Source organism: Suricata suricatta, chromosome 9 (assembly GCF_006229205.1).
Source record: "Suricata suricatta isolate VVHF042 chromosome 9, meerkat_22Aug2017_6uvM2_HiC, whole genome shotgun sequence".
Lineage (NCBI taxonomy): Eukaryota > Metazoa > Chordata > Mammalia > Carnivora > Herpestidae > Suricata > Suricata suricatta.
In genome coordinates this window covers 5,003,073-5,013,520 of record NC_043708.1, presented here as the reverse complement: position 1 = coordinate 5,013,520, position 10,448 = coordinate 5,003,073, and the positions used below count along the sequence as shown (strand labels likewise).

Genomic DNA, 10,448 nt, shown 5'->3' with positions numbered 1-10,448 from the left:
CTCCTCCTCCTCCTCCTCCTCCTCGTCCTCCTCCTCGGGCTCGTGGCCTAGCGACGGGTCGCTCTCATGGTGGCGGAAGTCGCCGTCGGCCGCCTTGAGGCCCTCGCCGGCCAGCTCGCTGGTGCCGGGCTCCGGGGAGCTGGCGGCCGAGAGGCCGTCGTCGGAGCGGCCGGCCAGCGAGCCGGCCTTGTGCATGTGCGTCTTCATGTGGCGCTTGAGCTTGCTCGCCTGCGAGCACGCGTGGTCGCACAGCTGGCACTTGTAGGGCTTCTCGCCCGTGTGGCTGCGCCGGTGCACGATGAGATTGCTCTGGAACTTGAACGTCTTGCCGCAGAACTCGCAGGACTTGCTCTTGGCGGGCGGCTGCGGCGGCGGCGTGCCCCCGGGGGGCATGGGCGGCAGCGGCGGCGTGCTCAGGAACGGGGACTTGGGGCTGGGCTGGAAGGGGTTCAGGAGCCGGTGCATAGGGTTGCCGCGGCCCGGCGACACGGGCGGCGGCGTGGAGCTGTTGCCCGCCAGCTCGCGGAGCCGCCGCGAGAAGTCCATGGCGGGCGAGTCGATGGCCATGGGGTTGAGGCGCATGACTCGGTCAAAGGCACTGGGGTGCTGGGCGACGAGCCCCATCTCCTCGGCACTGAGGCGGTGCGGGTCCAGGTGGTGGCGCGGCGGCGGGCTGAAGAGCGGCGGCGTGCCGGGCAGGCGGCCCTCGCCGAAGCCCGGGTGCTCCCGCAGGATGGGGCCCGTCATGCGCAGCAGGTTGAAGGGGTTGCTGTCGCCCAGGAAATTCATGAGCGGGGACTGGGCCACGGCCTCGGGGCCGAGCGGTGGCGGGATGGTGAGCCGCGGCGTGAGCGAGCTGCTGGCCGGCCCGGGCTCCAGGTAGATGCGGAAGCCGTGCGTGTTCTGCGCGTGCTGCAGCAGGAACCACGCGCTGTTGAAGGGCTGCTTGCATGTTGTGCAAATGTAGCTGGAAGGCTCATCTTTACCTGGGGAGACACACGGACAGAAAGGCAGAGACAGCGTGAGAAGCGGCCGGCGGAGGCAGAGGGAGTGCACCGTGGGGCCACAGACCAGAAGGCGCACGGTGGGGGGAAGGGGGGGCGCGAACCAAGTCGTCGAGTCACTGGGGCCCCCTCCGAGCCGGCCCAGGCGGCGACGTGGTGGACGCTCCGGCCAAGACTGCAGGGGCTGCAGGGCTGAGGCAGCCGGCTCCGTGGGCAGGTGGCCCCACAAAGCCCAGAGGGACCGCGCGGCCGCAGCAAGCACCCCCAGTGCTCAGGCTTCGGCTTGCTCCCCACGAAGCAAAGGTGCGCTCATCCCACCATCTCGGAAGCCAAATGAGGCCGTGTTTGTGAGAATGACCGATGTCAATGATAAAACAGCAGGGACACCACAACCTTAGCGGACCTGGCTTTGTCCTCCAAGGCACTAGTGACATTTGGACCCCGATGATTGTGTGTGTTGGGGGGAGAAGGTCCTGTGCATTGTGGCACATACTCTACAAACCGGTCACATCGCCTCCCCCAGTTATGAGGGTGGCAGAACTCTCCGCGTGCAGCTCACCGTTCTGGCAGGCATTTTAAGTGACAAGGCTAATCCCTCCGCGTCATTTGGGAATTTTGCTAAAGGACCTTCTAGCATTTCATATACCACACTACTCGCCAAAAGCACCGTCACATTTAAACATGGACACGAAAACATAGAAGGAATTTAGCATAAGAAGATCACTGTTGTGTGACAGCTGCCCCCCAGGCCTCCTGTGGCCTCACACCCCCCTCACCACGGAAGCTGGCCTCCACGGGCTGCCCAGAGGGGGGTGGACAGGGGGCCACTGGCCTCCACGAAGTCCTCTGCCAGAATGCTAACCGAATGGGAGAAGGTCAGATCTGACGAGGCCGGTCAGGATGAATGGTGGCAAGTGTGGATTTGTTACATACTGGCTCTGGTGACGTCGGAAGCAAATCCCAGTGGACACTTGTGGGCACTGAGCCAAAGCGGCTACTGTCCGTGTCCATCATCGGGGCCATCGCAAAATGGAGACTGAAGGTTTCATCCAGAACCCGTCTCGTGGCCGCCCTCCTCAACCTGCGGTGAAACCTGCTGCCTTTTCAGTATGAACCTCTGCTAACGCTTCCTAGAAAGGGGCAGGTGCGGGCAGGCCCTGCTTTCCACCCTGAGATTCGCTCGCTGGCCGGGGAGGGAGAAAAAGAACAAGACATCACAGCCACGATCTTGAAAAAGCCCTTTTGTTTGAAGAACTTTCCGGGACCTGGAAGGTTTTCTCGCTGGTAAAGTATGGCAGCCTCATTCCCGCTGGGGAAGCCAAAGGCGCAAATGAATTCCCAAATCAGGAAGATGGCGTGACAGTAGAGCAGCGTGCCGATCAGAAGACCTCCTCCGTCTCAGGCTCTCCCCAAAAGTCTCAAGGACTTCTGAAATCCCACACACAGATTCATTTTTTTGTTTTGCCTTGTTTGAGAATTCTGTTTCCAGGGGACTTCATGCTTAGCTCTAAAAACCAAGCGGCTGAAGGACCCCACGCGTGGAGTCCTGCACAGGGTAGGCTGGACAGCTTCGGGCAGTGGGGGGGACAGACACCTCCACACCCCATGCAGTGCGTGCCAGTCCAGGGCCCAGGGCGGGGATCCTCCCACACCGCACAACCAACTGGGCCAGAGCACCCCCCGCCGGAAACCAAGGGTGACGTCCTCCACGGTCATCAGTCACTGTCTCCTCTTCTGTGTACACGTGTGCGGTGGCAAGACCCCAGCGGGCAGGGGGAAGGACAGAGAAAGAATTCTGAGGTTCAGTTTCATTTTGCTTCTATTTTATTTTTTTAATGTTTTATTTGTTCTTAAGAGAGAGAGAGAGAGAGAGACAGAGCATGAGTGGGCGAGGGGCAGAGCAAGAGGGACACAGAATCCGAAGCAGGTTCCAGGCTCTTAGCTGTCAGCACAGAGCCCAATGCGGGGCTCGAACTCACAAGCCGTGAAATCATGACCTGAGCCGAAGTCGGACGCTCAACCGACTGAGCCCCCCAGACGCCCCTCACTTTGCTTTTAAAAACATCTCAAGAAGATCTTCTGAGGCCATTTTCTTTCTCCAATGTGCCCAGTACATCTGGGTAACACAGTTCTCCACGCCGGAGTCCCTGAGGAGAATTCTCCCCACCTGGAAGATGGCAGGGAGGCCTCCCAAGGCCCTGGGCCACCATGTTTCTCCCGGGATGCCATTCCGCAGGACCAGCCCTGGGCCTCCCCTTCCGGCGCGTCCCTCAGCTGGCAAAGAAAACGCCACCTCCCGTCCTAGCTTATTAGTTAATGTACTTGGGAGACCAGAACCCTTCGCCTCACACTGCCTCACAAGAGAGCTGGCCAGAAGCCATAATATTTAGAGTCCTGCTCAAACCCTTTTCTAGAGCAAAGCAGAATAAATACATAATAAGTAACAAGAAGATAAATAAAATGTCCCTTTACGACACAGGAGCTAATATCGCAAATGAAGTGCTACGTCCCACAAGGTCACAGATCTTCAAATTAAAGAGCGTTTCTGAACCCTCCACCTTGGCTTCGGAAACTCTAATTAATCGAGTTACAGCACACAGCTGCTCAGTTCGTCATGTTTTTAAGTGGGACCACCTCCTTTCCCCCCATCTCTTTGTTCATCATCCTCATCCTTGGGCTTCAACTCCAGAGCATTTCCTGTTTCTTCTTCTCATGGCCACACATTTTCTAGAAAGTTCCACCGCTGGTGAGGAATGGGGGTATCAGAAGAGACCGCAGAACTCCCCGGCAGGCCAGGCATAAAGACTGCTCTTCCGCCAAAATGGCCGATTAAAACTTTTTTTTTTTTACCTCAAAATGGCAGCTGCTGGGAAGCATGTAGCTACGTGTTCTAAAGAGCTCAGATGTTTCCACTTCTTGTTTGAAAAAGAAAAAGAAGAGGCGGGGGGGAAGATGCTGCTAAAATTCTGGAGCAGCCAAAGGAGGGAGTTACCTGTCCGTAATTCAGCGGCAGGTGGGGAAGAGCCACGCGTCTGTCACATCGATCCGGGGGACCCCCTTCATGCGGGCGCAGGCTCCTTTTCCCACGCCCTGAGCAAAGCACCGTGGTTTGGCTTCCCAGACCTCCCTCCGCACAAAGGCTAGACTCACGGGGAGCGACGGCCTTCCCGGGATCTGACAGCTTCGGACTTTTCTAAAATCTCACAGCTTTCAAAGGCCCTCCCTAGACCGTCTTTCCACTCTCCCCAACCTTTTTATTTTGTTTTTTTAAAATAAAACGTTCGTTTCCATATTACTGCTTCACGGTGCTCTCTTGCCCAGAAGTAGCCTTGAGCACCAGGGGCTGCTCACTTTCAACAAGTGAACAATGTCAGAAGTCTAAGAAGAGCCACTCAGAATATTTTCCTATTCGAAAACTCACTAAATATTTTACACTCGGCGGCATCTCATTTTTTAAAATGCAGTGGAAGGACCCTCGGCGAGAGGGTCGGCCCCCTCCCCTCCCCTTCCTTGGACCAGAGGTGAGGACCCCCTCCCGCCTCAGGCTCAGGGCCACCTGCCCAGAGGTGAGCCACGACTTTGCCAGCAGCCCAGACAGGACCCACTTCCCACCACGCTGGGACTGCCGAGGTTCCGAGGGACAGGTGGATGCCTAGATTATTCTGAAGTGACGTCAGACCCGGCCTAGAGACCGAGAAATGTCAGCTGCATTGGATCACTAACTCAGGCTTGGCAACTCAGAAGCCAGGGCCCATGTCCGTCCTTGCTTGCTTGCTTGCTTCCTTCCTCAGACATTTTTACTCCTCAGCTGGCAGAAATCCAGACTGGATCTTCTTGGCTTGAATGGCCATAAAGGCGGTCCTTATGTTTGCCTCAAATCCGAAGCCCCCCCCTTCCCACGAGCCTGGATGGCGGCGTGGGCTCATGCCTCTGCCTTGGCATCCCCAGCTCAGTGAAGTCGATCAAATCACAACCTCTCTGCACCTCGGTTTCCTCATCAGTAGAACGGGAACAATACAGCTGCCTCCAAAGAGGGTTGGAGGTATCCAGTGAGACCCTGCAGGTGGATGCGCACCGTCAATCGGGCACCAGCGCGCAGAGGTGGGTGGTTTCGGGGTGTAGTATCCATCCTTGCACCTGGCAGGTGCCTGCATTTCCAGCGATGCTTTCCTGTGTCACCCCGCAGTAATGAAACCTGGGAGGAATTTCAGTGCAGCCTGCCCAACGCACTAGAGGTTTTGGGGAATCGAGAACTTACAAACATCGAGGAAACATTTTTCATTGCGACTCTTGGGAACCGACAGGCACCTGGGCTCCTCCAGATGAAATGAGAGCCTCCCTCTGCGAGTCGGGTTTGGTTTGGTTTTGTTTGGTTTTTAATAAGCATTTAAATAACTGGTCCTCCTTAGTCTGCCCGTTACTCTAATACCAATAAAGGTACTGGGGATGTTCAATAAAACACACATCTTTAACTGAGTGATTATTCAATGAAAAGGCCGTAACTGAGCGTGCTAGTTTAACAGGTCTCTCCAAAGGCCAACTGCTGCCACCCGTCAGGGCACGCGCACCTGCGGGAGATGCGGTGGGCCCCTGCTGCTCAGAGGGGCAGCAAGGATGCCTAAACTCCCAGCTCGAGCGGGGCCATGTTCTCCGATGCCAGCAGCAAAATTGGAATCCCGACGCCCGGCCGCAGAGGTCAGGCCTGGGTCTTGCTGCACATGGCCCTCTGCGGTTTGCAAAGTGGTTTAGGGCTCGCTTGGCCTTTTTGCGTGCATTAGCGCATCTCGTTACTCACACGGCCCCCAAGGAAGGCCAGGAGGGTGCAGCCTGCCGGCACGTGAGGAAATGAAAGCTCCGAGGGGCAGGGAAAGAGCCGGGCCTCTCCTCAGGGGTCCCGACCCCAGGCTGGGTCCCGGCCGTCTCTCCAGCACGAGGTGCCACCTGAGGGATGGATCGTTCTCTGTACACTTGTCAAGGCCTGTTTTACAATGAAAGTGGCCAAAAGAGAGGTTCTCCTGCCATACGGTGTGTCCCTTCAGGGAGAGGGTCAAATCATCTTATGAAACCCACTCAGGGCTACCACAGGCCTGCCCCTGGAGAACAAAGGACCCAGGACCCAGATGCAGGAGCAGAATGCTTGATCCCAGGGTCCCCCTTCCCCTCTCCAGACATCAGGGAGTCAGTCCCCAAAGAGAGCGCTTGGGTCACCAGCCAACCACCCAGTCCCCCTCCAGCATCCGTAACTGTGAACACTACCGTCCTCACAGTTCCAAAACCATAATAAGTATCACCACGCTTATCCCTCAGATGTGCAGACCCCTTCTTAGTTTAAATACGGTCTCCCCTTTCGTGATCCCAGAGAGAAAACATCAGCTGGCCACCCCAGCGGCTTTGTGTTTGTGTAGTTTCCGAGTGTGGCCATCTACAAAATCCATAACCACCGCTGCTCACTGTGGACGCGCTGTCAAACCTCAGCCTCTCGGAGCGAGACGGGACAGCCAGGGGAACAATAATGACACAGACGTGAGTCTACCCACAGCTGAGTTGGACGGGACCCGACCCTCCAAGCAGCCCCCCTAGCTCAGCACTGTCCTGGGCACCATGTCCCGGATGAGGACACTGAGGACCGGAAGAGAGAGGACGGTCGGAGCCACGTGCTGACTGATAAAGGCCTGGTCCAGAGAGAGAAGGCACAGACCTCGGCCCCAGACCCAGGCACCTGACACAGTAAAGGGGAGGCTGTGTGCGAACTCCAAAGTGGAGATGGGCTGCGCGGGGCTCGCCCCGCAGCAACTCGGTGACATCATGCGAATCGGGCAACAGAGGCACTTTCTTGGTGCTGGTGGTGGTGGTAAGTGCCACATGCCTTTCCTGTACGGCCTCCCGGGTGCTCGGCCTGCCTCGGCCGGCTCCGTGAGCAGAGCCCGCGCCCTCCACCAGCGCCGGGGGCAGACATGGCTAATCTATCCCTGCGCTCTCCCCTCCAGGCCTCGGGGTCCTCTCGACCCTCAGCACCACATAGAGCGTGCCGCCGCCTCCTGTGGGTGGCTCCCAGGGCACAGAAGCCTGGTACATGGGGCGCCAGGTGAGGCGGGGCGGGATTAACTAGGCAGCAGTGGGTGTCCAGCTGAGAGCCAGGACCACACCGCTCTTCATTCATTCACTGCACAGACAGGAGCCGGGCACCCTGCATCCAGCAGGTACCCTCCCGAGGTGGCAGGAGCCCACGGAACGCCTGATGCCCCCTCAGGCATCTGATGAAGAGACCGAGCCCCGCCAGGCAGGCAGCCGCGGTGGAAGCGGGGAGAACGCACGGGCTCAGCTGCATTTGGGTTCAGAGCCTGCATCGTGAGGCTCCCGTCTACACGACCCCGTTCACTCCTCATCACCGCACACCACAACCATTTATTTACAGGAGCAACAAAGGAGGCGGGAGCCTGGAGCTGCTCCGAGCCACATGACTGGCCCTGGGTTGTTTATTTAAAATTCCTCATCTGGGCTGGAGTCCATGCTCCCTGAGGACAGGGACCGCGCTGGTCTTGTCCGCTGCTGTGACTATGCACAGAACTGTGGGTGGCCCGCAAAAACTCTGCCGTCTATCTCTTCGAGGTCCGCACTGCCGCCCGCATCGCCACCGGGACAAGGGTGTCTGCCCAGGTCTGGGTGACCCCACCCGGCCCCACAGTCTGCCTGCCCTCCAGGGCTCAGCTCAGCATTCAGCTCACACGCCGCTTGATCGGCACACGAAACAGCACCTGGACGCTGGGCCAAGGCCACCACCCCGCCGCCTCCCTGAGCCACCCTCAGCAGAGCAGGCGAGCAGGTCACCCATCTTCCCGCATCACAGGGCTCACGGCCCCTGCTGCCCGGGGGGAGGCCCGAGGCACGCCGCCTTCGGGATACGTCTCCGGGCCCCCTGCCCACCTACACATCGGCCACTCACTCCCCTGGTCCTCTGCTTGGGGCCACGTGTCTGCACGCCAGCTTGCACCCGCCCTGCCCTGTGCCCACAATACCTGCTCTGCTTCTCCGCCTGCAGAACGTCTTGTCAGAGAATCAACTCCCCCCTACCCACCCCCGGGCCAGTGTGCTCCCGCACTGGGGAGACTACCCGATTCTGACCACACGGACGGTCATAACCTGGCCTTGGCCTTGGAGCGTTCCGCTCGCCGGCGATCCGCATGTCCCAGTGCTGGCCTTGGGCGCTCAGGGGCCGATGCTCACGGCAACTTTGGAAAGTGGGTTTTCATCCAGACTTCAGGTAAGAAAGAAACTAAGTCTCATCACAGGTGCATTTACATGCTTCTGGTTCACAGACTCCAGATTCACGCAGGGCCTGAGCCCAGGGCCCGTGTTGTGTCCAGACACGCACCTGGCTGTCCCCTCCACGGAACCACAAACGCCACTACCACCGGCCCTAGGGAGGAGGGACCCGGAGCAGGCCCGCAAACCGCCGCGCCCACCCCATGAGCTCCAGCAAGCCGCAGCCTTCACGCAGGAAATGGCGCGCACCTTGGCTGACAACAGGGACCTGAAACAGGTGGGGAAACTTTGCGCAGCCTCACGGTGTTTGGGGACAGTCTGGTCACCCAGCCAGCATCCTTGTGGCACAGGCTTCATATGCCGGGAGTTCACTCCAGCCTCCCCCACGACCTCCACCGTTCCCCTAGAGAGCCAGCCCAGCACAAAACCACTAGTGAATCTTGCTTCAAGTAAAAGAAGCAGACCCAGGAAGTTAGTGAACGCAAGGAAATCTGTGTCCCAAATGCTCTAGGGATATGTCTTTCTTATTCATTCATTCATTCTCTACCCAGTCATCGTGCACTAGGTGCCAACCTGACAGACACTATTCAGAGGGACTGGCCATGACCTTTCCCCTCCAGGAAGCCGCAGGTAGGGGGCTGGGGATGAAAAGATGTCTTCAATACCACTGAGCCATTCACCCCTCCCCCACCCCTTCCTCTACAAATGCAGGACCCGTCGGCTGTGTGCCAGGCCCCGTGCTGAATGAAGGGACACGGAAATGCCCATCCGGCTGCATGGAGCCCACAGCTGGGTCCACACATTTCTAGCACAGCTTCAGGCCACGAGGTCACTAGAAGAGGGTGTGACTAGTAGAGCATGTGGCCCAGGACTCAGGAAGGTAGAGACTGACAGTGTAGAAAGAAAGGCCTGTCAGAGGAGGAGGTCCTGGAGCTGAATGCTGAGGGAAGGATGAACCTTCTTGCAGAGGAAGGAGAGGAAGGGTGTGCCAGGCAGAGGGAACGGCATACGCAGAGGCACGGAGATTCACACGGCACGCAGAGGACACGGGACTGGACCAACCCGAGGAGGCTATGAAAACACACAAAGAACCTGAGCCGGCTAAGATCAAATTCCATCTCAGTGAAAACTTCGATGTCTTTCTTTAAAAACAGTTAGATTTTCAAACTGACATTCAAGGCCTACTTGAGTCAAACACTGTTCCACACAACAAAACATCAGTAGGACCAACGGACGTAGGGGAAGCGCTTGGAGGGCTCTTTCTGAGACCAGATCCACCCTTCCCAAACTACGAAACCATAAGATATAAAGAAAGGAAGCGGGGGGGGGGGGGGGGGACGCAAAGAGGAAATTTAAAATCCAATCTATGGGGGCACCTGGGTGGTTCAGTCAGCTGAGCGTCTGTCTGACTTCAGCTCAAGTCATGATCTCACAGTTCGTGGGTTTGAGCCCATCCGGGCTCTGTGCTAACAGCTCAGAGCCTAGAGCCTGCTTCCGATTCTGTATCTCCCTCTCTCTCTGACCCTCCCCTGCTCGCACTGTCTCTGTCTCTCAAAAATAAATTAAAGAAACATAAAAAAAAATGTTAAAGCCAATCTATGAGGATCACTAGTCCAGCAAGGCGGCTTCCGAATCCCTCTTGCCAGCAGGAGTCCTATCATTCCAGCCCGACTGCCATTGGAGGAGCCTCGACCCGTGAGCCAGCCTCAGGAACAGGGCGGTCCAGGCTCTCGGTGGAACAAAGTATCAGAATTCAACTACAGCTGCAGACACCATGCACCCCAGATTCCCGCCCCCCACACAGTCTCGATTTCAACTGCTCGATTCTGTGGTCAGACCAGGTGCACGTTTCAGGCTCAGGAAGCAGCCGCCCGAGCCCTGAAACAGAGCAGCACCGCTGACCGCGGGGGCATCTCGGGGAAGGGCGAGCACGCGGCGTCCGCAGTGAGATGCAGGAGCCGGAGGCAGGACACACGGGGGACACGGCATGTGGCAGCTCACTGACGGCGTGCGCGGAGAGCTACGGCACATTCCCCGAGATCATCTTTAGAGAACTCCCCCCCCCCCCCGCTGCATAAGGCGCTCAAATCAGCTGGAAATAGTATGTCTTCCCCAAAATAGACGAATGAGTCGTCAGATTCCCTTGAAATCTATCTGTAGACTTCTCCGGAAAGGACCTAC

General features: G+C 57.8%; 1 protein-coding gene across 1 annotated transcript in view; it reads right to left on the bottom strand.

Annotated features, from left to right (window-relative positions):
* BCL11B (BAF chromatin remodeling complex subunit BCL11B) overlaps positions 1–10,448 on the bottom strand; it is a 77,874-nt gene that overhangs the window by 2,320 nt on the left and 65,106 nt on the right. Inside the window, exon 4 of the mRNA XM_029950917.1 lies at positions 1–986. Coding sequence (XP_029806777.1) covers positions 1–986 — 986 coding nt within the window. The remainder of the gene's footprint in view (positions 987–10,448) is intronic.